Consider the following 26,514-nt stretch of genomic DNA (forward strand, 5'->3'; position numbering starts at 1 on the left):
ATGTGCTGGACACATACAGAAAGAAAGGGTTCTGGGTAGAAGCTGTAAAAGAATAAATTGCCGATTCAAGGGTCAGGAAATATCACAATCTTAATCTACAGGTTCTGCTTTCAAAAGAAGGATTCCTGCAGGGCATCAAATATATGTTCAGACATTGGGGATGTGCAGCAGATGGTGGGTCAATTGGAACAGTCCACTACCTGCATCCTTGACACTATGATAGATGGCTTCCCAGGACCACAGCTCCCCAAGAGCATGTGGCCAATCTGCAGCTGTGACCCCCACAATAGAGACCCTCAAGGCAATCACAGCTTCTGTTAGGATGTTCAAATTGCAGCTGTAGAGGCCTAAGGCATCAGAGTGGAGAAAGCAGTTGTACTTTGCAGCTTCTACAAGCTTGGAAAATAATTGCAGATAATCATCTTTCTGAACTTCATTAATCTGATTTGTACCATTACGTCTGTCTCCCTCCAGTTCAGTGAGCCTGCTGAGTGAGCCTTTGCCCAGTACCAGTGTCACAACAGGAATTAATACATGGCGATTGTCTTTCAGGATAGAAATTTCTGTGCTTTTATACCAAGCTCATTTGATATCTGCACATATGACAGAAAGGAAGCAGAATTAGGCTGCACATACAGCATTAAAGATGGTTTTAATGAAACTATATAAATCAATGTTATCTATATTAGTGTATACAGAGAAGGAAAAACAGAAAACACTGAAATATATGGCAGGTCAAGCAGCATCTGTGGAGAGAGGAACAGAGATTATATCAAAGCTCTTACATCAGAACTAGGAAAAGTTAAAAATCAAATATGTTTTAAGTTGCAAAGGAGTGGGTGGGGTAGAGAGAACAAATGGCCTGCGATATAGGCTGGTGACCAGGGAGAATGAATAATACAAGTGGTGGTTGGGCAATGAAGACTTGTTGTCTGAGGAGATAAGATGAATGAGTACAGAAAGAAAATAAACAATGTTGTGTAACTGTGGAATGCAATTATTTGAACCGTGAAATAAAAAAGAATGCTGAAGATGTCCTGCAGAATCTGTGCAAAGAGAAAAACAGAATTAACTTCACAGGTTAATGTCCTTTTATTAGAACTAGACTGAAGGGGTCTGCAGAGAAACTACTAGACGTTCTGCCCTCAAATCTCCAAACCCTAATTGATATGCTTCTCCAAACATTTGGGTACCTTGCTAATAATGTGACCATAAGAAAATGCTACTGGTTTCTGACTGCTTCCATTAATCAGGGATTTTTCCCATGCCCTTCTTTGGAAGAGATAGATCACATTAGAATTGACCCCATGATGATTTATGTTTCTTGTAGCCTGACTTTAAGGCTTGTTCTCTATCACTGAAAGTTCTTCTTCATGTATCTTCTGAACCGTTGAAAATGCAGACTGCACATTTGTTATTCATAATGGCATTCACTGACCATTGCTCAAAAATCAATCCAACTGTAAGCAGGACTAAGTATCAGTACTGCTGGACGATATCTTTGAGACAGAGGCTGAACGTGATTTTTTTTTATTGAAGGGAGTGCAAAAAAGGTGCACTAGGTTGATTCCTGGGATGAAGGGGATGACATATGAAGAAGGGTCGAGCAGATTGAGTCTATATTCATTGGAGTTTTAAAGAATATGAGATAGTTTCACTGAAATATTTAAGATTCTGCAGGGGTTTATGAGTAGATGTTGAGAGAATGTTTTCCATTGTATGTTTACCTAGAAACTGGGCATAGTTTCATAAAAAGGGGTTATCTATTTAAGGCAGAGATGAGCAGAAGACACAAGCTAGTGCAGATGCTGGAGCGGGTCAAGCAGCATCTGTGGGGGGGGGGGGGGGAAGGAATTGTTGACTTTTCAGATCAAAATCCTGCATCAGGACTCATCAGAATTTCTTAAGAATCATCAATCTTTGAAATTCTGTCTCCTGGTGATCTGAGGAAGCCTAGTCATTGAATATCTTCAAGGAGAGATTGACAGGCATTTAAATTATAAGGAGTCAATGGTAATGCAGAAAGTGCAGAAAAGTAGTGTAAACTCAAGAGTGGATCAGCCATGACATTATTGCCCTCCTCTTGCCCCTGTTTCTAATGTTCTTTCTCTACTCTTTCAAGTTCTTCCTATTTCTATTCTTCCTCCGTCACTGATAATGTTGCAGGACAACTCTATTATTCTAAATATGCAATTAAAATTGGGGTGCTCCCTCTTTGAATTGCATACTTATGACAAATCCAGCAAATGATGGTAATTTTTTTGCACTTTCTAATGACTCTGGAGCAAGCTACCATCTGAAATGGTGTAATCTATTTCAACATCACAAGTATGCCTTTGATAAGAATTCCGGTGGAGATATGAGCCAAATTGTAATTTCTTTTACTCTCCGCGAGTTGCTCACTGGTGTTCAGAATGGTGGTTCACTGGATTGTTCATTTTCCTTGCAGCCAGCTGTTGAATCTTCCCATCTCTTGAAATAGTGCTGGCAGAGTGGTCCAGCACAGAAAGAAGCCATTGTGACTATTGTCAAATCACACAAAAAGAATAATACGTATGAATATCATTCACAATGACAGTGAAAATGGCACCATGTCAGCTACAAAGGACTTCTGTAGAGTTGATTTTCCTCTGTCACATAAAACATATTTTTCTGTATATATTTTGTTCCTGTAATCTGTTGCTACCCAAACATTCATGAACAGAAAGCCTTTCTTATTCTTTTATGGCATATAGTCATTGGGTGCCTTGATGGTAGAGTCCTCCTTATCTGATGATGATTCAATCCCATTGAAACTGCATCAGGATGGTTGTTCTCTATAATTCTTAATAACACCATCACCAGAGCTCACCATTGTAACATCTCCATAAGAATGTGCAGCCAGTTTTAAAGCTACAGCTGACCTTTTTTTGTTGTTGCATGAACCAGTCCTATGTCACCTATAGGAAATGGTAGAGCTCTGGAGCCACCTTGCTGCTAACAGATCCTGACAAGACATTTCCCACAACCATTGACAGATAGATGTGACAAGGTCTGCTAAACTGGTTCATGGCATTTTGTTGCCTAAGGGCAAGCACATTTACTTGAAATTGATTAAGTTTTAGAGACATGCATTAAACCCACAAAAGCATAAACCCATACATACATATCCTTAAAATGCTTTTGGTCATATGGGGTCAGGTGGGGATGGGGGATGACTTGTGCTAGCCTGTCCATACTCCATGTCCCTGGTCTGGCATGCATCAATTTGGATAGTGCTACTTAAAGTGTGACCTACTGTTACTGATGTGTATCTGAGGAAGCATAGAACATTATTGTCATCCATTCACGTATTGATACTATCAGAGCTTTGCACTAACTCTTTGTGGGGATGTAATCTTCATCGATGCTACAAGGTAATTTAACCTCTGTCTGCCAAGGTAAGTTTGGAGCTACCACTAGATGGACAGAGCATACCTGTTCTTTAGCTGTCATTCCTTAGCACTTCTTAACAAGTTCTTCTGTAGATCTGCACCAGTTCAGAGGAAAGCCTTCAGAAATCTATTAGTTGCAGTAATGGAGATATGCACAAAAGTTGTTTATTTTGAACTAGACGCAGAGTCATGAGAACCTAAGGAAAAATTACAAATTAAAAGGACTTAAAACCACTTACTTTTTTTTTGTTTTTTTAGACCAATTTCATATAGTAATGCTGGGTTCCCTCTTTTCTGGATATTTTGAAACAGAGCCCTGTGTGTCTCCACAGCAGTACACTACGTGAAGGATGTGGTCATGCTGTTTCAGATGTGATTGCCATCACCTGTTCTTGTCAATTGGAATCAAAGAACAATTTTGTACTTGGTAGCTCCTTTCATGTTCTTAGCATTTCCCAAAACATTTTACAACTTACAACATATCCTTAACATATTGTCACTTTTGTAAAGTAGAAAACTCAGCAGCTGGTTTATACATAAGATAAGATATCTTTATTAGTCACATGTACATCGAAACACACAGTAAAATACATCTTTTGCGTAGAGTGCTCTGGGGGCAGCCCGCAAGTGTCACCACACTTCTGGCGGCAACATAGCATGCCCACAACTTCCTAACCTGTACATCTTTGGAATGTGGGATAAAACTGGAGCACCTGGAGGAAACCCTTGCAGTTTCACACAATTTCACACAAAAATGATTCATTTAATCTGCTGTTTTTAGTGATGCTAGTCAGGGATAAATATTGGCCAGGGAACTTGGGAGAACTTCCCTGTTCTTCAGATTATACCATGAGATCTTTTACATCCACCTGGGTTTCAGTTTAATGACGCATTTGAAAGCCAACAAGACTGACAGTGCAGTATTCCCTCAGTACCACAATGATGTGTCAACCTAAATTATGCGCTCAAGTCTCTGGAAACAAGAAACTTCAACTAGGCAAAAAATAGGCGGAGATCCATTGTGACTGTTCTCTGCCAAATTTCACACACCATTACATCCCATCGACAACCGTTTTCAGATATAATGAGTCTAAAATTGGTCCCTATAATTCAAATAACAGTATGTCCTAAGATAACTGGGGACAAAGACAATAGTAATAATAACATAATTATTTACCTGACAATCTAACAATTCCTTTTTATAGGTGATAGACTGAAGCACTTATGTTTCAATTCAGCAGAGGTTATGTACTTTAGACTCCACATGGATGTTTTTTATCCTTATTGTGGTGAATTGCCTACTGTATTTGGAGTGTCAGAGACCAAAGTGATAGATTTGGGATTTTTGACAGAGGTTGGCTGATCTCATTTCACTGGAAGCTCTGAACAGCTATTTGGAAGAGGTGACCTTTGTTACCAACTCCTGGGCTAGATTCAAACCTACACCTTTACATGTGAACAGCAGTGTCAGACTGTTTCCTTGGGTACAGCACCAAGCAATCCATGAGAGAAAAATCCACTATTTTAAATAGAGCTGAAAAGAAAGAAAGATAAACTGTTCTGATATGCACAGGATGGCAACCGCTACCAGAGCAGCCGGCTCACAGCATCAGTTCCATATATTCTGGGAGATTGGGGCCACATTAATTTTTGGTGATGTCTGTCCCATGTGCAAATTAGCAGTCCTAGCACTGTAATTTGTCTTGAGTGAACGCTGTTTTTCTCATGAGTATTTTAACACCTATATACTCATCTCATTTTAAAAAGGCAATGCTTAACTTAGATTTTGTTTATTTTTTCTTTTCTAAAATAGCAAACTGCAATGGAAATTTATTCATAAAATCAAATAAAATTATTTACAGTCCTAAAGGATATTTATCAATTAATATTTTGTATTATTCCACAGTTACTTAATCTGGTGGGCCCCACAAATAGTCAAAAATACCCTGTAAAACATAAAAACAATAAAAATAATCCAATGGCATGGCCCAAAACTAAGCATTCAGATAGCTGACAAATTATGCTACTGTTCTTTTAAATGTTTGCCTATTCTTCACAGATTGGGTACAATGGTAAAAAAGTATCAGAGTGAATAATGTCAATTTTGAATGTGTTTTTATTATCTCAAAACTGATTTTTTATGAATGTTTATAGTATTAATGTGCTGGAGTGAAAATACAACAGCACAACTACTTTTTAAAACAATTATTTTTCTTTTGTACTGACCATTCAAGAGAAAATAGCATTCTTATCACACATGTCACAAAATATTTATTATTCGGAGGAAAAAAACTCAAGAAATGAAAAGATAACTGATAAAACCTTAATCTATTTATGCAGGAACAATGATGCACAGCAGTGGCCTGTGTTTTACATAAGGTATTACTTAGATTGGAAACATGCTGATATTGTAACCATGGAAACAAACCAATTTCTTCCAACTTACAGGCGGAAGCAGGAGGTAAAAGGCTGATATTTGCCAACTCATGCTGAGGAGAATCAAAAAGGTCCAAATGTAAGAGTCAGGGATATCTAGTTCCAGGGGTTACTGTATTCTTACAGGCAGTGGCAGAACATACAAATATGTCAATTGGAGTAGGAACCAAAGGTTTCTATCAGTAAAACCAACTAGTTGTGTAAATATGTAATCCATAATTACTCATCTTGAAGAAGGGCATTCGTTATAGTCTTTTATATTCCAGCATGGAAATATATCAAGCCACTGCAAGTTATTGCTTTCGTTTAATAACTAACAAAATAATTTATTGTAGAATCATGAGATCATTCTTATCCGTTATAACTACTTCAATATTGATTTTTCTATTGATATTTTATTTGCAAATATTATTTAACAGTGGACCTTGATTATCAACATTAAACAGAGTGTGGGTTAAAAGTCCGGGGAAAAATAAATACTGACAAACCCTTGTCACCAAACATCCAAATCAGGGCCTCGCCCTCATGAATTTTATTATCACCTGTTGCTTGATAATTAGAATTGCATATTTTGTAAGATTGAAAATTAGTGAAAGTAAGTCATAATCATGATTTATGATAATTATTTTAATTCAGACATGGGTTATGTGGGTACAGTATGGCGGCATTACTGTAAAATATTGCATTTTTTCATAATCTTCTGTCCTCAGTTCCAAGAAAATGCAGCGATATGTTGTTAGAAAATTGTATAACTAAAAAACCCTCAAAACCAGTATTCATTGAAGAAATTTAGTGACATCTGTATATAAAACAATATTGCCTAAATACTGGAATTGCATAGCATTATGTGCACTGCACATTCCAATCTTTTTAAAACAAATAATAAAGGATTGATATCTTGGATTAAAAAGACAGCAATTTTCTTTCTTGATTCCTCCAAGAAAGGACCCAAAACATGCACATTGATGTTGTGCACATCTGGACATTACTTGAGGTTCTTCAATCACATATGAATGCCCTATACTGTCTCGATGTGACTCCACCAGAGGCAGAAATGGTTGTGAGGCTGCTTCTGCATGGCTTAAAGGGACTTCCCTGATGAGGACCAAGGTCTTTGCTGGAACATGATGCATATGGGCCTCCTTTCAGTTACTTACTTTTTTTTTTAATCTTCTTTCCAATCAAAGCAGTAGCTCCTCAACACCCTCCAGCTCAAAATCGTCATCCAACCCAAGCTCCCCAACACTCATCAACTGAGCACAAAAACAAAACAAAACTCTAGATGCTGGAAATCTAAAATAAAACCAGAAAATACTGGAAATACTCAACAAGTTAGGGTGCATCTGTGCAAAGTGGAACAGAGTTATCATTTCAGGTTAAAGGCTCTTCCTCAAAACCGGGAAAGAGGGAAATACTGTAAGCTTGTTAAGTTGTACAAAGTATGGGGGAGGACAGATGTCTCTGACAGTGTAAACCCAGGGTGACTATGGGACTAAGTTGTAAACAAGGTGACCTAATCAATGAGTGAATAGGAGCATTTAGAGAGTGAGAACATTGACAAAAGAATGCAGGAGTTGTGAAATACAGAGCAGGAGGAGATATATGGCAGGTCAGGTTGGGCACTTCCAGAAGGAAAAAAAAATTAAAAAATCAAGTGCAACAAGTCTGAAGTGATAGTTTGGGAAGTTAAACCAGGGCAGGACATACATAATGAATGCCAGGACTCTGGGACTTGATAAAAAAGGAAGACTTGGGAGTACAAGTACATAGTTCCCTGAAAGTGGCAACACAGTTGTAGGCAGGATGACGAAGAAGGCGTGTGTCATGATTGCCTTCATTGGTTGGGCACTGAGTACAAGAGTTAGGACATTATGTTACAGTTGTACAAGACATTGGTGAGACCACACTTGGATATTATGTGCAGTTCAGGTCACCATGCTAATCAAAGGATGTGATTAAGCTAGAAAGGGTGCAGAAAAGATTCACAAGTATGTTGCTGGGACTGGGGGGCTTGAGTATAATGAGAGACTGGTTAGGCAGGGGTTCTCTTCCCTGGAGAGAAGGAGGCTGAGAGGAGACCTTATAGCAGTTTACAAAATCATGAGGGACAAGAAAGGTGGATGGCAACAGTCTTTTTCCCAAGTCTAAAACTAGATGGCATGAGAGGTGAAAGATTTAAAGGGGGCCTGAGGGGCAAGTTTTTTACACAGAGGTTGGGGGTATATGGAATGAGCTGCCAGAGGAGGAAGTAGAGGTGGGTATAATTACAATGTTTAAAAGACATTTGGACAGGTGAGTATAATTATAATGTTTAAAAGACATTTGGAAAGGTTTAGAGGGATATGGACCAAATGCAGGCATATGGGACTAGCTCAGCTAAGCACCTTGGTCAGCATAGATGAGTTGGGCTGAAGGGCTTGTTTTTGTGCTGTATAACTCTGTGACTCTAAAACAAACATGCAGAGCCAATATCATAGATGAATGATTGATACACACAGAGAAATCAAGTTACCTGTAGAACTCAGTATTGAGTCCAAAAAACTGAAGCTTGTCCCAATGGAAGATGAGGCAGATTATGACGAGTCTTTAATGCTGCATCTCACACCCACTATAACCTGTCAGTATGTAGCTTCTTGCACTGTAACAATGAATCCCAATACAAGCTTGAGGAACAGCTCCTCATCTTCCCTGCTGGATATCTCTTCTTTCTCAGTACTCCTGCATTCATTTGCTCACTCTCTAAATGCTCCCATTCATTCATTGAGCACTTTAACCCGGTTTATAGTTTATCCCAATGGTAACCCCTGCTTTACCTTAAGATATCCCCCTTCCTCCACCCTCCCCACAGTTTAACAAGCTTATTTTCTGTCCTTCCTAGTTCTGATGAAGGGGCTTTGACCTGAAACATTAACTCTGCTTCACTTTGCACAGATGCCACCTGACCTGCTGAGAATTTCCAGCATTTTCTGTTTTTATTTTAAATCAACTGAGCACTGCCAGTTCCCCACACCCACTGATCATCTGACCACATCTTCCCACACACAGATTATTTAACCAGATCAACTCACTAATTACCTGATTCTCCAAACTGATCAGTCTCAGCCTTCTCCACCCCAACCACCACTGACAGCTGACGACACCTCTCAACATCTCTCCCCTCCAAACTCTTAGACTCTCTCACTCCTTAATGGCTTTTCCAATCCCGGCCATGGCCAAGGACTTAACTAATTTATATCACATATGCCATGAACCTCTAGTGCTATTGAATTTTCAAAATATGAGCCCATAACCAAAATGGTTGTTATCATACTGCAGGATGCAAGAAAACTCTAGTCTCGTAAATTTTATTTTCCTATGCTTATATAGTAAATGTATGGAATATAAACTGCAGTTTCTTTATGTGATACATTCTTCTGGTTTGTTATTCTTACATGTTTATTCTTAAAACTAGTTCTCCATAAAATATTTCAATTGCCAAATTGCTGGGAAAAGCCAAATTGCTGGCAACACAGAAAAACATATGTACATAAAGCTGAGCTTGCATAAATCTGTTTTTAGAAGTTTTTGGATTACATATCTTTGTAAACAAACTTTGTTGTTATTACATTTATAGCTCTCGATACACTTGCATCTCTTAAGTTAATGAATTGTCCAGGCAAGTTGTTCTTGTCCTGCTAAGAAACTTGGACACATTACTGGGATGCTAGAAAAAAGAACAAGCAGAACATTTTGTTTCCAATTCTTCTAAATGGGATTTTTTTTTAGTTGTATGGTTTATTTACTATTATAATAACATTTCTAACATTATGCTAAAAAGGAATGGAATTGCAATATTTTATTTAATCTAATGAAAGTAATCTAACTGCTGTAATGTAATATATTTTATATTACAACAATTTGGCTTTTTTAGCATTCAGTAAAAACATTTGGAAAGCGTGCAGAAGGTTCCTTTCACTGTAAAACATTCCACATTATGAAACTTCCAAATTTCTAGGGTAGCCAACCCTGTTTTGAATTTAAGATGTTAAACAAGTTTGGTTTTGCCACAAGTGAACCTCTGAAGTACATTCTTTCCGCATCAACATCGGCATCAGCAAGCCCAATGGTATTTAGAACTCCTCTGACACTCCACCTTTTCATGTTGGTTAAATCTGTTTATAGAATACCCCCAGCTAAGTGTCTAGGGTGTAATTTGAAAAATCAACATACACTTTAATTAACATTTGGCAGTCTTCCTAGAATTCTATTGTTTACACAATACCACACCTTTATGTCATAACCCTTCTGTTAAATTCCACACATAATTTAGAATTTCATATTGAAACATTGCTACCTGTTCAGGGTGTTAGGTGCCATCAGTAACATTTTTTTAAAATGATATTGTAGCAATTAATCAAGACTCATTCCAATGTTCTTTTAATGTCTATTTAATTAAGTTTTATAGGTTTGTTTTTTGGTTGATATTTGCTCCAAAATTTTACTTGTATCCTGAATCTTAAAATGAAAACCCTCTTCCCTTTCTCCCCAGAATACAGGTATATTTCTGGAAGGTTGTGTCTTTGTGGCCATGTACTGATTGCCTCATAATCATTAATCTCCAATATTCTTTGAATTGATATTCAATTTTGATCCATTGAAATAATTTTCCTGGTTTCTGTTAGTTTTATAAACTACTATTGTGTCTATTTCAGCAAACCTAATAAACAGAGAATACTCAAGAGGGACAATGAAGTAGCCAGTTTATTCCACGAGTGAGAAAGACCTAATAACTCATGAATGACAAAGTCACCAGTGAGTTATTAAAGGTCTTCTCATGGGCCCATTGCATCCGTCACTGTCGCACGGGCAGCCTGTGAAATGGGGTCAGACTGTTGGTGGGTGGGAAAGTGCAACCACACTTACTCATCCCACCCACATTGAAAATGGCACTTCAGGCAGGGTGGCAGGAATGGCTTTCTGCTGATCACAACAATTTGTGTTTATATAGAACCATTAACATAGTAAAAATTTCCAAGGCGCTTTTGAATCATATTAAATACATAACTATAATTACTAAATCAAGTTTTCTAGTGGCAAGTTCATAGAGTCATAGAGCACTACAACACAGAAACAGGCCCTTCGGCCCATCTCGTTCATGCCAGCCTGGTTTTCTGCCTAGTCCCATCTACCTGCACCCAGACCATAGCCCTCCATACACTGGGATATTGATGGTGGGAGACTCAATGTTGGTAATGTCATTCAATATCAAGAGAGGTGGTTATACTCTCTTTTGCTGAAACAGGTCATTGCATAATGCTTATGTGCTGTAACTGTTCCTTGCCACTCAACAGTTCATGCAAATGATCTGCTAACATCCCCACTCGTGCTGGAGGGAATATCATTGATTTTAAGATGGTTGCAACAAGGATATTTTCATGAGGAACTTCTAAAATAATGTACTGGAACTGAGATGGTTGACCTCTGACAAAGGCAAACATCTTTCTTTCTTCTGGTATAACTTAACTCAATGAAGGGTTTCCTCCTGGATTTCCATTAGCTTCAGTTTTACTCAGTCAGTCAAATGCTGCCTTGATATTCAGATTCATTACACTCTGAAACTGAGCTCACTTGTCCATAAAATCATGGAATCAGAATCAGAATCAGGTTTATTATCACTGACTTATATGTCATGAAATTTGTTGTTTTGTGGCAGCAGTACAATGCAAAGATTTAAAATTACAATAAATAAATAATGTAAAAAAAAAGGAATAAAGAGGTAGTGTTCATGGGTTCATGGACCATTCAGAAATCTGATGGCAGAGGGGAAGAAGCTGTTCCTGAAACATAGATTGTGGGTCTTCAGCCTCCTGTACCTCCTCCCCGATGGTAGTGGAGCAGAGGGCAGGTCTTGGATGGTGAGGGTCCTTAATGATGAATGCTGCCTTCTTGAGGCACCACCTCTTGAAGATGTCCTCGATGGTGTGGAGAGTTATGCCCATGATAGAGCTGGCTGAGTCTACAACCCTCTGCAACCTCTTGAGATACTGTGTATTGGGGCCTCCGTACCAGGCTGAGATGCAACCAGTCAGAATGCTCTCCACTGTACATCTATAGAAACTTCCAAGAATCTCTGATGACATACCAAATCTCCTCAAACTCCTAATGAAGTAGAGCCACTGGCATGCCTTCTTCATGATTGCATCAATGTGTTGGGTCCAGGACAGATCCTCCGAGATGTGGACACCAGGAACTTGAGGCTGCTCACCCTTTCCACCGCTGACCCCTCAATGAGGACTGACGTGTGTTCTCCCGAATTCCCCTTCCTGAAGTCCACGGTCAATTCCTTGGTTTTGTTGATGCTGAGTGTGAGGCTGCTGTTGCAACACCACTCAACCAGCTGATCTATCTCACTCCTGTATGCTTCCTCATCGCCATCTGAAATTCTACTGACAACGGTATGTCACGGGCAAATTTATAGATGATGTTTGAGCTATCTCAGAATCACAGAATCAGAGGAATTTACAGCACAGAAGAAGAAAGCCAGTTGCCCCAAATGGACTTTGGGTTAATCTTACTTCCCATTCTGTGACTCATAATGCTGCTGGAAATGTCTTTCCAAGTGCTCATCCAATTACTGTTTAAATGTGATGAGGGTTTTGGCCTCCATCACCTTTTCAGACAAATGTTTCCAAACCTAGACATCTGGCCAAGTAAGATAATTTTTTCTCAGCTCCCCTTTAATCCCTCTACCATTTGATTTAAATCTATGCTCTCTAGTTATACTTCTTTCTACTAAGGGAAATACATCCTTTATATTTACTCTGTCCAGAATATATCTTACAAACTAAAAGCAGGGGTAGCCTCTTTAATATTTTTACAATAGGGTGAGCATAAAGGTGACTTTTCTTTCTTTGTGTGAAGAAACCTGATGAATCAGATGGCAAACATTCCACCATTATATGCAGTATGTCTGTGCTTCAGCAGCTTTTGCAGGTTGATATTACAGCAGCACGGTAGTGTAGTGGTTAGCGTAACGCTATTACAGCCCCAGTGACCCGGGTTCAATTCTGCCGCCGTCTGTAAGGAGTTTGTATGTTCTCCCCATGTCTGCTTGGGTTTCCTCTGGGTGCTCAAGTTTCCTCCCACATTCCAAGGACGTACAGGTTAGGAAGTTGTGGGCACGTTATGTTGGCGCCGGAAGTGTGGCGACACTTGCAGGCTGCCCCCAGCACACTCTCAGTAACGCAAAAAGACGCATTTCACTGTGTGTTTCGATGTACGCGTGACTAATAAATAAATATATTATTTTCAAATCGACTGTGTTACCCAGATTTTTCTAGTATGGGTCTATCACACACAGTAATTACCCAAAACAATCGCACACCCAGATTTGTCTGCTCCAGATTTAAAGAGCCTATCTTAAGCAACTAGAGTCTGTAGACATGGCCCTGAGCAGTAGCACTGTCTTGAAGAATGCAATGGAGAAGTCTCACCCTTAAACTCCCCTGTCATCTTTGATGGCTGATATTCAGAAACATTTAAGAACAATTAATTTAAATTTAAAAAAATATTAAAAATGTTCTACACATTACAAAAATAAAGTACAAGATTGATTATGAATTATTAAAAGAATTAATCAAAACATAAATAATTATAAAAAAAGACCTTACTTTCTTCACATCTTTCTTCCTTGCTGTTTTAACCCCTATTGAAATCATCAGGCCTGAACGGGTACAAGAACCAAGAGCCAATTACCGAGCTTAAGTGCTGGAGAATCTCCATTCAGATCTGCGAGTATTTACCAGAAGGAGCTAGGCAATTGTTCCTGATAAAAATACAAGAATTTTAACTCTGAACATTTTGTACACTGTCAATATTTTTGTCTTTATTCTTTATAGATTCCTGCCATTCAGCCATGCAAATAGGTTTAAAACCTATGAGCCACTCCTACATACTAGCACCAAATATGGACCCATTGCTTATGGAACTAAGCACTTTAGAGCAACAGAAGACACACCAATCATGAATAAGGTAGGCAAGCAACAATGTATCACTGTTCACTTCTTATGTATCTTTCTGTGATAATAAAGATTGGTTATTAGAGTTTGTTAATATCTATATTCATCATGAAAGTGTAATATGATAGTAGGTTTTGCAATATAAAGATACTTTTAAAAAATCAATGGATGACTTTTTTTGCATTGTAATTTCAAATTGATTATTGGTTTATTGAAAAAATGTTGCTTGTTAGCAATATCCCTAATTTTGAAAGCATGAGTAAAAGGATGCACTCTTGCCCTATAGGTGAATTTGTCCATCCATTGCATCTTTAACATGAGCAAAATAAGATTTGGTGATGTTTATGAATTTGATGTTTGACAGCATTATTTGAATTATGCATTTTCTTAAAGAGTAAAAATGTAGGTTTTTATGTGTGTGTATGTGTGTTTGACTGTGCGTGCACATGTATATGTGTGCTCACAAACACAGTTTTGGAGCTTTTTTTAAATACAACTTTTAGCGCTCATGAAACAACACCCAGCTGACTACAATGTGCATATGTTTGTTTCACAGCATCACCTTAGTGTCATAAATGAGTTTCCCGAGCAGTTAAATTGGTGCTTCACTGACACTCACAATATATATTTGATTCACTTAACTCAATTCCAGTAAACATTTGAAAAAAAGGCATAAAAAGGAGAATGCTCTTGTAGCTAAACAGAAACCTAGATTCCTGATAGAAAACATTTCAGGAAAGTATGATGAACGTGACTTTTAACTTGCAGCCATGCATTATTATGCTGGAGAAATGGGTGATAGGTTTACAAATCTTGAGAATTTTGTGTTTGATCCTTGCAAAAAAATGTACCTGATGCTATTATCTGTAAACTTATTTACTTGCACCTGTTTTTCTGATTAAAAATTAACACAGAGAAGAATATACAAATGATATACATAATTTGACGCTGTTATCATTATACATCATAGTTGCTAAGCAGCTCAGCATGTCACCTTATATGATCCAGCAAAGGTTCAGCATAGTATTTTGCTTCATGGATGCCCATGGTACACTGTATTTGTGTAAGTGAAAATCTGCTTGGAAACTTTATAAGTGAAAGCAATGGATGAGCATCATTAAAATGTTGTAACTTGTAAAAGCTATTCCTGTGGCTACATGAGTTAAAGAAATCTTCAGCTTGAATGATGTGAATGAGAAGTGGTGAGGCAGGATAATATAATGGAAAATCATAAAGTGTTTGTTAGAATTCCATTATTTAATTTAATTGAAAAATCAAACTAATTTGTAGTGATCATTGTTTGTTTCAAAATAATCAAATTAATACATTTAAGAGCAAAAGTTGTTTGCATTAAAATACTACCTTTGCTAATATTATTAGCTGTAAATTATATAACAATGTACAAATGTGAGTTAGAGACTTTTTTAACCACAACTTGTTATATTTAAACTTAATTTAACAGTAACCAGTTCATTTTACAATGCCACAAGCTACTTACAATTCACATATTTCTAACATGATTTTATTTAAATAAAACTGTGTTCCTTTGCATTTTATTTGTTGCAGCAATAAATTTCATATCTTTATTTTAAGTCCTTGGCATGAATATCAAGAACTGGGAGTGTAAAGCAGTGGCTAGTGTCACTGATGAATAAAATATGCAGGTGCAAACTTGGCTGCTTCACCCAAAATTTAAAGTTCTGGAAAAGTTATATTTTAAGAACAATGTCATCTCATTAGCGTGTTTTCATATGAAACCCTAAAATAGTGAAACATTGCATATTGAAAATTTTCTGTTAACCACTCACTGAGGAAAAGAACATAAAAACAAATCAGTAGGAAATTATCTTAGTACATAATGTAGAACATTAAGTCAACCTTTCTTCCTCAATAGTTCTAAAATAGAGTGGGAAGTAGAACTGATCATGGATTTAATGTTGCAAATCCCTGGGTGCAGAAACATGGGTGCAACTATGACTGCCTGCCCATTGCAGCTGATGATTGAAACTGCTGTCAGTAGCATCCTGACAGTAATGAACATTCGGCTTAACGACCGTGATTATGATTATCAGAATTGATGTGCAAGTGCAATGTGCAGGGATCATTACAGCTGAACTTTACAGCTGTGAAGCAAGCTTTGGTTATGGATAATTGTACTTTTACACGTTGATTGAGATGAAATATGCTTTCAACAGACAACATTGCATTATTCTTCAAGTCTCTGTCCATCTTTTAATTTTTACCATCGTCCAGGCAAAACCACTATCACAGAACTCTTATTTTGACCTGCAAGCTCAAAGCCCTTTAAAGTATACCTTTGGAGCACTAAGCATGTGGATGACACAACATGGGAATACAACCTTTTACCCTTCCTTTGGTATCGAAGATCTGCACACTACTATTTTGATAATGATCTTGTGCTGAAACTGATTTTTAAATTGCTCCATCTACACGGTACATTCTTTTGGTCTTCACTATAACAGTAGTCCTAACTGTTTACTTGATATGTGCCCCAGTTGCGTATTTTTTCTAACAATTCATATTGGTGTAATCATATTTGCAACCAATGATCTAGCAAGGAAAAATTATTTTATAAACAGAACAATGTAAATCAACAACTCAAAGCCAATTGGCAGTATTATTCCAGTCAACACAAATGTGACAGAGATCATATGAAAACTCAATATACTATTACATATGATTATGAACAAATCAACTTCACACTATTTCATTAAGATTATAGTGTTCATTGCATTTTGTAGGGATGTTAATAAGGAAATATTATTATGTTTTCTTTTTGCTCCATGATTAAACATTGCATGATGTGGAGAGAAGATGGTCATTCATAAGTATTTGTATTAGGCTAAGCTGTTGTCAAAGTAAAATTGTTAACTCAATAGTCCACTGGGATAGTATTGTAATGCAATATATTTTGTAAGCATTGACAGTGCAGTCATTTGACACATCAACAGGTTAGATAGAGTAAAAAATCCATGAGTTTGATTCATGAGTTACACTTTCTAAAAGCCAGCAATTCTAAGTCTTACTGCACATTAAACAATTGTTAAATATTGATATTGGTATTGGTTTATTATTGTCACATGTACTAAGGTACAGTGAAAAACTTGTCTTGCATACCGTTCATACAGATCAATTCGTTACACAGTGCATTGAGCTAGTACAAGGTAAAACAATACAGAATGCAGAGTAAAGTGCCATAGCTACAGAGAAAGTGCAGTACAGGTAGACAATAAGGTGCAAGGTCATGACGAGTTAGATTGTGAGGTCAAGAGTCCATCTTATCGTACTAGGGAACCATTCAATAGTCTTATAACAGCAGGATAGAAGCTGTCCTTGAGCCTGGTGGTACGTGCTTTCAGGCTTTTGTATCTTCTGCCTGATGGGAGAGGGGAGGAGAGAGAATGTTTGGGGTGGGTGGGGTCTTTGATTATGTTGGCTGCTTTACCAAGGCAGTGTGAGTCCATGGAGGGGAGGCTGGTTTCCATGATATGCTGGGCTGTGTCCACAACTCTCTCCAGTTTCTTGCAGTCACAGGCAGAGCAGTTGCCATACCAAGCTGTGATGCATCCAAATAGGATGCTTTCTACGGTGCATCAATAAAAGTTGGTGAGTGTCAAAGGGGACATGCCAAATTTCTTTAGCCTCCTGAGGAAGTAGGGGTGCTGGTGAACTTTCATATGTGGACATTGAGGTATTAATTTGAAGCAGCCACATGAATTTCAGAAGGGAAGGTTATCTTTGACAAACTAGATGGGAGACAAATGTGATGGAAGGCTTATGAGGCACTGACAGGCTGAGGAAATCTTTCAGAAATGATTAATGTGATTTTTCAGAAAGAGTATTAAAACATTAAGGGAAATTGAATTATGGAGTCACAGTTGGGGGTTTGGGGAGGGGGGGAGTGGGAATAACAAATTGGATTGAAAACTTGTTCGAAGAGAGGCAGGAAGTACAGAAGCCTGAAGTCCCACACCACCAGGTTCGAGAACAGCTACTTCCCTAACCATTTGGTTCTTGAACCTACCAGCAAAACCCTAATCACCACTGCAGTTTAGCAACACTATGACCACTCTGATCACTTTGCACTAAAATGGACTTTGTTTTTTTTTGTTCTAAATGTGTATTTTTTCTTGCTAACATTGTGTATAATTTATGTTTAATTTATGTTTTTCCTGTGAATGCTGCTTATATGATGCTATGTGCCTCAAATGCTGTGGCAAGTTTTTCATTGCACCTGTCCATACATGTACTTGTGCCTATGACAATAAACTCGACTTTGACTTTGAAGTAGAGTAGGAATTAAAGACAATTTATTAGAGAGGTTGCCATCTCTGGATTGCTTCCAGTGCCACGAGGCAGTGGGTTTAGGAATAGAAGGAAAGGTCGGCTGAATATGTGGCTGAAGGGGTGGCACAGAAGGATAAGCTTTATATTCCTAGATCACTTGGACCATTTCTGGACAAGAGGGACAGGTTGCACCTAAACTGGAACAGTTTGCTAGTGCTATTAGGTAAAGTTTAAACTGAGTTGGAAGGGGAGTGGGTCTCAGTAGATGTTCAAATAGGAAAGTAGAGTCACCTAGAGGAGAAAATATTCATAACTCCAGTAGGCAAAGCAGGCAGATAAAGACACATAAGAAGAACACAGAACTAAATTGCATCTATTTTAATGCAAGGAGTCTAACTAGTAAGGTGGATGAATTCAAAGGTTTAGTTAACACATGAGACTATGATGTTCTTGCTATCACTGAGACATGGTTGATAGATAGGCAGGACTGGCAACTTGGTGTCAGAGGGTATAGAATTTTCAGGTGAGACAGAAGAGGACGAAAAAGAGGTGACAATGCACTGTTAGTCAAGAAATGCATTATTTCAATATTGAGAGAGGATATCCTAGAAGGCTCCTCAAATGAGGCCATATGAGTAGAGATAAGGAACAAAAATGGTGCTGTCACTTTGCTGGGAGTGCATTACATTCAACCTAATAGTCAACAGGAGATAGAGAAACAGATCTGCAGCCAATAGCAGGGAAATGTGATAAAAATAGAGTTTTGTACAAGGGGATTTCAGTTTCATAAATATTAACTGGAATTGCCTTTGTGTCAAAGGCTCAGAGGGGGTGAAATTTTTGAAGTCTGTCCAAGAGAGTATTTTGACACCAATGTGGGAAGGAGCATTACTGGACCTTGGCTTGGTAGCAAGTGAGGTGAAGGGAGTGTCAATGGGGAAGCATTTGGAAGTAGTGACCAAAACTCCATATGTTTCAAAGTGGTTATGGAAGAAGATAAGGATGGACCAAGAGTAAAGATCCTAAATTGGGGGAAGGCCAATTGCATTAAAATAAGACAGAACCTGGCAAGGATAGGCTGGGAGCACCTACTTGCAGGTAAGTCTGCACAGTGGGAAGCATTCAAAGGAGAAATAGGAAGAGTTTGGGGCCAACCTGTTCCAGTAAGGGTGAAAGCCAAAGGTAAGAAGTACAGGGAACCCTGGATGTTGAAGGATGTTGAGACTGAGGTAAAGAGAATAAAAGAAAGATATAACAGATGTAAAGAATTAAGGAAGGCCTGTTAAGAGTATAAAAAGTGCAGCATGATGCTTAAAAAAGAAATTAGGAAGGCAAAGAGGGGTCATGAAATATCACTAGCAAATAGGATTAAGATAAATCCAAAGGCATTAAGGACAAAAGAACAACCTGAGGGTGTTATTGGTAGGGGACTTTGCACTGGTGGTTGGACTCTTTCTAATTGGTGATGGTCATGGCCTGGCATTTCAGTGGCATCTTGTCCAGGTCTTGCAGGTATGGACTGCTTTATTGTCTGCAAATGGAATGAATATCTCCACTTCTGACCTTATTTGGAAGGTCATTGTTGAAGCAGCTGAACATCGTTGGGCACTGAGGAACCCCTTTTAGGACTGGGATGATTGACTGCTATCAACCAACTAATTAGCATGTGAGATAGAACAGGCTACAGGGAATTAAGTGGGGAAATGAGATTAATGGGCCTGTTCTTCAGTGTAGACTTGATGGATCAAATGACCTCCTTCTATGTCAAGAGAAAATATTAAATAAACTAAAACACATCAATAATTAAAAACATTGGACTAAAGCAAAACAATTTAAGAAGGGTAATTTAACTTCCTGTTTATTTCCTAATCCTTTGCCTGACGCACCCCATTGAAATCAATGGGTGTCAAATCCTACACCAGGATTAATCTGCTGTAGGATTCAAATGGGATTCAAGTGATTAAAAGGGATTCAAATGTAGGATTCCCATTATAAATGCAGCAAAATTTGAGCACAACTAGACCCAAGAGCAGACTCCATGAGGAATCCGGTGTTGGAATGAGCTGGTGATAAATTCTGGACTGCCCTTGTACAGAGTAAATGTACAGAATTCCAAAGCTAACCCTAGTTTCACAGTAATTCTGATTGAAACCATTGGCAATAGAGACAGTGACATTACCCTTTAAATTCAGAGTGTACAAAGATTTAATAAAACTTAAAAATCAATCCTTGGTAGTCTTAACACCTACCTCTGTCCCATGCACCCCATGGCACCTATACATGTGAAAAAATGGGAGGTTATCCACTCGTGCACAAAGGAAAAAGCAGAATTCTTTTTTTACATTGCTGTTTAAAGATACAGAAGTGCCCTGATACACAGGTCACTGAAAATCGGACATGCAGGTGCAGCAAATGATTAAGAAGAGAAATGGTTTGTTGGCCTTTATTACGAAAAAATTTGAGTATAGGAAGAAAGATGTCACACTGCAATGATCTCAGGTCTCGGTGCAGCTTAAGCTGGAGTATTGCATACTGTTCTGGTTACCTTACCTAAAAAAGATATACTTGCATGGAGGGAGTGGAGTGAAGACTCACTTAACTGGTTCCAGGTATGGCAACTTAGCTGTATGAGGAGAAAATGAATAGATTAAGCTTATATTCACAAGAGTTTAGAGGAAAGAGATGAGATCTCATTGAAATTTATAAAATTCTTACAAGGTGGATGCAGAGGGGACATTTCCCTAAATGAGTAGTCTAGAACCAGGAGTCAAAATCTCAGAATAAGGGAGAGACCATTTAAGACTAAGGTGAGGAGACAGGGTTGTTAACCTTGGAAATCTCTACCTCAGGTTTGGAGGCTCAGTTAATGAATTCATTCAAAACAAAAATTGATAGATTTCTGAAATGCCATATGGCCTACTTCTGTTCCCCTTTCTTATATTCTTGTAGAGTCATAGATGCAAACAGAACAGAATCAGGACACGCAACCCACTAGTTCTACACAAACCATAAAGTACCTGTTTTCTTTAAACCCATTTTCCAACACTCGGCCCAGAGCCTTATACGCCTTACTATGTAAAAAGTATTGCAAATCAAAACCTTGTTCAGTTTTCAAATGTACCTTTTCCCAGTCCTTACCTATTTCCTTAAAAGAAAACTCCCCAAAGATCTTCAAATGTATTCATGTGAGAAGGGCACCACTAACAAAAAAAATAAACATACATCCTATCACAGTTAAATCAGCACTTCATTGAGAATCATCACATTTGGAAGATAACTCGAATCAACCTGTCGGGGTACAATAGTCAATTCCCTTTCTTAAGCTTTCTGAATGATTTAAACTTTTCAGTTTTGTCTTTTCTACAATTTGTTACTTAGAATTCAAGAGATAGAATTTGAAATGTTTCAATATGCATCATTTTGTTTGAAATTAGTAAGTTGCCAGCTTATGTGAAGTAATAAATGCATGTTGTTAAGTTTTTACTTAAGACAGTTCGGTGACTTTTTGATGGATTTCAAGCTTTCATATATTCCACTTCAGTAAATCATAAAGAGTACTATCTTAGGAATCTGGAGTAATTTAGGTACAATTTCTGGTATGCACACAAGTCACAGATTGACCAAACTCATTGCTCCTCTGTTGCTGTTACCTACTTAATTGAGTGGAGATTGTTTTTAAATTTGACTTTGGGAGTGTGGCCAATTATGCTTGTTGAATCAAAGACTTTGAAGATGTGTGGTTGGCGCTCTTCTTTCTGTACATATTCATACACGTAGGTGATATGAGCCCTTGTGGACTGTACTGGAGCAAAATCATAGCTTTTTAAAAATCTGTTTCCTATGCATTGTACACATTATGAAAGACTGTTTTTCAGCTATTACAGTGAAACCCAAGTCCCCAGGATCTATACTGCAGTTTAATAGCAAAAAAAATGACTTGAGTAATTAAGTGATTGTTATTATTTCTTTACTGCACTGTCCTGATAAGATGGCTGAGGGCCAACTGGAATTTAATATTGGTGATTGGGCACAGGAATTTGAATTATCTGACCAGACTTTAGTAGCCCTTAGGGAAAAGGGGTTCTCTTCAAAACGAGCATTTTCTAAATTGACCCCTGAGATGATTAAAAAGGAGTTTATTAAGTCTATTACTCTGGCACAACATATGCTGTTGATTGATGTAGGAGCTGTTTCATGATCTGTTAGCCAATTACCATTGGAGCAGATTGTTGAGGCAGGTGCTTCCTCCATTTCTGTGGAGATTTCAAAGGAGCAGTTAAATCCTGCTTTCAAGTTTTATTGAGTTTTTTTAGTAACTCTTATCAATTGGATCTTACCTTTTTTTTTCTAATCAATGGCCAAATGCACAGAAATCATTGTCTTATTTATTGGACGATCAGAGTCAGATCCAAGATACTTCCACACTCAGGCGCCACAAATCCACCACAATCTAATTGATCTAATAAATGGGCAAATAAATCACATTATTCCTGATGACTGGAGTTGCAAATATTGTAAATCTAGTGCCTTTAAACATATTGGACTATGCTGAAACATTGAAGTAATTACCGTAGACTTTGTAATGTACTGAAGATTGTTTTACATATGGCAAAAGGTTTTTAAATGTGCAGTGATCAGATAAGCACCAATATAACTCCTGCCTTGCCAAACTCCTCTTTTCCCACCCCGACATCAATTAGTCTTGGCATACTGGTCTTAAAAATGTATTTTGTCCCATGATTCTTAAACAATATACTGAATATTATAATTGTTAAAATTTTACTGCATCAAATTATTATTAAAAATTAAGCATCATTTTATCTTGTTTAAGATTTAATGTAGCATTGTCATTATTAGACGTATCATGGCATGAAAACCACAATTTTATGCAAATGAAGCTCATATTCTAGATTAAACTGATGCAGCTGTTATGGATTTTATTCATATTGTTCATGCTTGCTGTTTGAGGGCCCTTCCAATTCAAGTAAAATTATCTTGTGGATTCTGATTAATTATCAGTGGCAGATTTTTGAATTCAGCTAACAGTAATTCAAATTGTGCTGGTTCCAATTACATTTTTGAAAGGCATTTATTTAAGTATCTTGTTCTAAGTAGTAGGTCTGGTCATAACTTTCATAAGGGAAATAGGCCAGTGAGCTTTGGTAAAATGTAGGAATAGTACTATTGTGTAAAACAAAATTACTAATTATCCAGTAAAGCACATCTGTTAAAATGGTTTAATAAATGCTTTCAAATATGTGAATGGGACACACAAGAGACAAGTTAAAATTAAAACGACTAATAACTTAAGTCATCTAAAACTACAATTTCTTTGTACTTTTACATTTAAAAAACTGTTAACAGAAAAGTGCTAAGTCGAAGATACCACATGAAGATGAGGTTTTTATAAAAGCATTTGATAAAACTAGTAGGTGAAATAGATCAAAGAGCCTTTATTTATTCCATTAGTCTGCTGAAAATTTATCAAAGGTAGGAAGATATCATGGGATACAGAATTTAATGGAGATGGAAGCAAATTCTGAAGTCGAGGGGATCAAGAGTGAAGTTCTCTGGGTGCTACGTGCTCATGGTTGCATGGTACTCAACACTAATCGCTTTTCTTTAGATAATGAAGTAATCCAATCCCATATACAGCAAGATTTGAACAATGTTTAAGCTTGGCCATATAGTAGCGAGTAACATATCTGCAAGGAAATAACAATCTACTTTTGAGTTTCTACAGCCAAACTTCTGTAAAATCACCGTCAATGTTTTAAGAATATCCATTGATCAATATCTCAACTGAACTGGCCGCATAAATACTATAGCTGAAAGAGCATGTCAGAGGCAGAGTATTCTGTTACAGTTGGTTGATTTCATGACTTCCCAAAATCTTTCCACATTTACAGGACATAAACAGGAAACGTGAAGGAATAATTTCCATTTGACTGGATGGGACAGAACAGCACATTAGGTTGTTACATCTACCAGCATACAGATCAACACCATTCACAATCTGTGTATAGCGGTTGCAGTATGCACATTGCAGGGAGCATGGCAGCAAATCAACAAATCTTGTTCAGCAACATCTCCTAAACCTGTAATATCCACTACCTTGGTGGACAAGTGCAACATGCCTTTGTGAATTGGGCACTTTTCTTCATTATTAGCAAGTCAAAATCCTGGAACTCCCACCTAACCAGCAGATAGGTTGCAGAGGGTCAAGGTGGAAGCTTCTCACCTTCACAAACAACAAAAGATGGACAATAAGTGCTGGTCGTGACAGTGATGCCCATGTCCATAATATATCAAAGAAAAAACTAACACAGGAAGCATAAAAGGGAGAGAAGTTGGCATATGATTTTGGTTGGAGACTAACCAATCAAAATCCTGCCACTACCAAGCCTACCATGGTCCTTATACTACCTCAGTACTTCTGACCTTCTCCCTACATAGTGTTATGGAAACATAAAAAATGAAGTACATAATCTTGGATACCAGACTTTGCCTTCATTCACATAGTTCATAAATTTGCTACAGGGAAGAGAAGGAAGTCTACTATCCTTAGCCCATATATGACTTCAGACCCATCAATGTGCTATTTCACAAAGTAATAGTCATAACTATTGACATTTTTGCCTTCAATACAAGCAGAAATCACAGAATTTATTTTGTTTATTTTTAGTCTGTTTTTCAGTAGAAATCAGGTAAGGGAGAACTTGACTTTGGATGATCACAAGCAGAGCATGTTTCAACCCTAATTTTACTACAATGGTTCGGACACTGGTAGTGAAACATGGAAACACTCAATAGGAAATTAAAGGCGGCAGCTATTGATGATTTAGTTTCTAGACATTCTACAGTTCTCTATATTGGCAGGAAATGCAGTCTAAAAATCCTGTACCCAAGCACTCTGAATGTCTGAGCAAGGATTCTGTGAGGATATAATTCTACAATGGCAGATATATATGGATAAAAAATGATAGTATTTTTGTATAATATATTTTTGGTAATGTTCTACCAACTCCCAATCAAGTGAATGTGCAAATGGCCAAAGTAGTCTATTTTTGAATTGTTATTTGAGAAAGCAATATTGACCCAGACTCAGAGAACTCCCTGCTGCTCTATGAATATTTTCTTAATCATTTAATATGTATCTGAATAGGCAGAAAGACTTTGTTTTTATGTTTTACTCAAAGGATCTTACCTCCATCAAGGTACCATTTGTTCACCACTGTGCAGTAAAGTAACAGTTCAGATTTTGGCATGAAAGCCTGGGATAGTAGGTGAATTTACAATTTTTTGACTTCGTAACAGGAACTCTACCTGCTGAGGCAGCTGTACAACTAGATTGAATGATAGGCATTTGCAATAGCATGGAGAATACAATCCATCAACATTTAAAAAGACCATAAACTCTATGTACCTATCTTGAAAGCCAACATCAAATCCTTTGCTTCAGAACCAGAGGTAGTTTTTGATATTGCAACTGCATAGTATCATGCAGGAAATGAAAATCCATCAGATCATGTGTCACAATGTCCAAACCCAGCCTCTGTTGGGAGTCCTTCTTTAAAGTTGACGGACGAGCTCATCAGCTTCACTGCACAATGTACAACTCCCAGAGGTGCTTAAAATTGATGAAATAGACAAGAAAAAGCAAAATGTTCCACTACAATCTTTAATACCTTGTCAACACAAAGGTAAACGGGAGATGATAAAAAAAGTTACACAAAGTACTGTGGAATGCAGGGGAAGAAATATTTATAGCTGATGATAGAGTCATGTTAAGAGAAGGCAGGATCATTATATTTGAAGAAAAACCAGGTTGGATATTTAATCTAAGAGCAAAAAAATGCTGGAAGCAGAAAATATTGGAGATACTCAGCAGGTCAGGAATTATTTGTGGAGATCGAAATAGAGTTAATATTTCAAGTCGACGAACTTTTATCAGGACAGTTCACCAGTTCTGATGAAAGGTCATTGACCTGAAATCTTAACTCTGTTTCTCTCTCTAGAGATTCTGCCTGATCTGCTGAGGATCTGTAACATTTTCTATTTTTATTTAAGATTTCCAGCATCCCTTTTGATTATTCCTTGATCTCAAATAATCAGTCCTCAGTAGAGACGTTAGCTTCATCCCCTGCATTCTCACCTCAGTGAATTCTGACTATGACGTTGATCTCCTCTTTCAACACCTTCACTTCATACCCTTCTCCTTGCCAGGAGTCTTTACCCAGAATGTGGACCTTTCTCCTGCCATCAAAATTCCCTATCCACCTGGACCTCTCCCTCTGAACCTCTTAATCTTTCTAGAACTATTCATCATTAACTGCCAATGACTTCAAATACTCCATTAT

General features: G+C 37.6%; 1 protein-coding gene across 1 annotated transcript in view; it reads left to right on the plus strand.

The window, feature by feature from the left end:
- The window catches only part of spata17 (spermatogenesis associated 17), a 200,915-nt gene that overhangs the window by 105,501 nt on the left and 68,900 nt on the right, over nt 1-26,514 (plus strand). Inside the window, exon 9 of the mRNA XM_052011250.1 lies at nt 13,727-13,859. Within this exon, the coding sequence (XP_051867210.1) occupies nt 13,727-13,859 (133 nt within the window). The remainder of the gene's footprint in view (nt 1-13,726; nt 13,860-26,514) is intronic.

Source organism: Pristis pectinata, chromosome 3, assembly GCF_009764475.1.
Source record: "Pristis pectinata isolate sPriPec2 chromosome 3, sPriPec2.1.pri, whole genome shotgun sequence".
Classification (NCBI taxonomy): Eukaryota; Metazoa; Chordata; class Chondrichthyes; order Rhinopristiformes; family Pristidae; genus Pristis; species Pristis pectinata.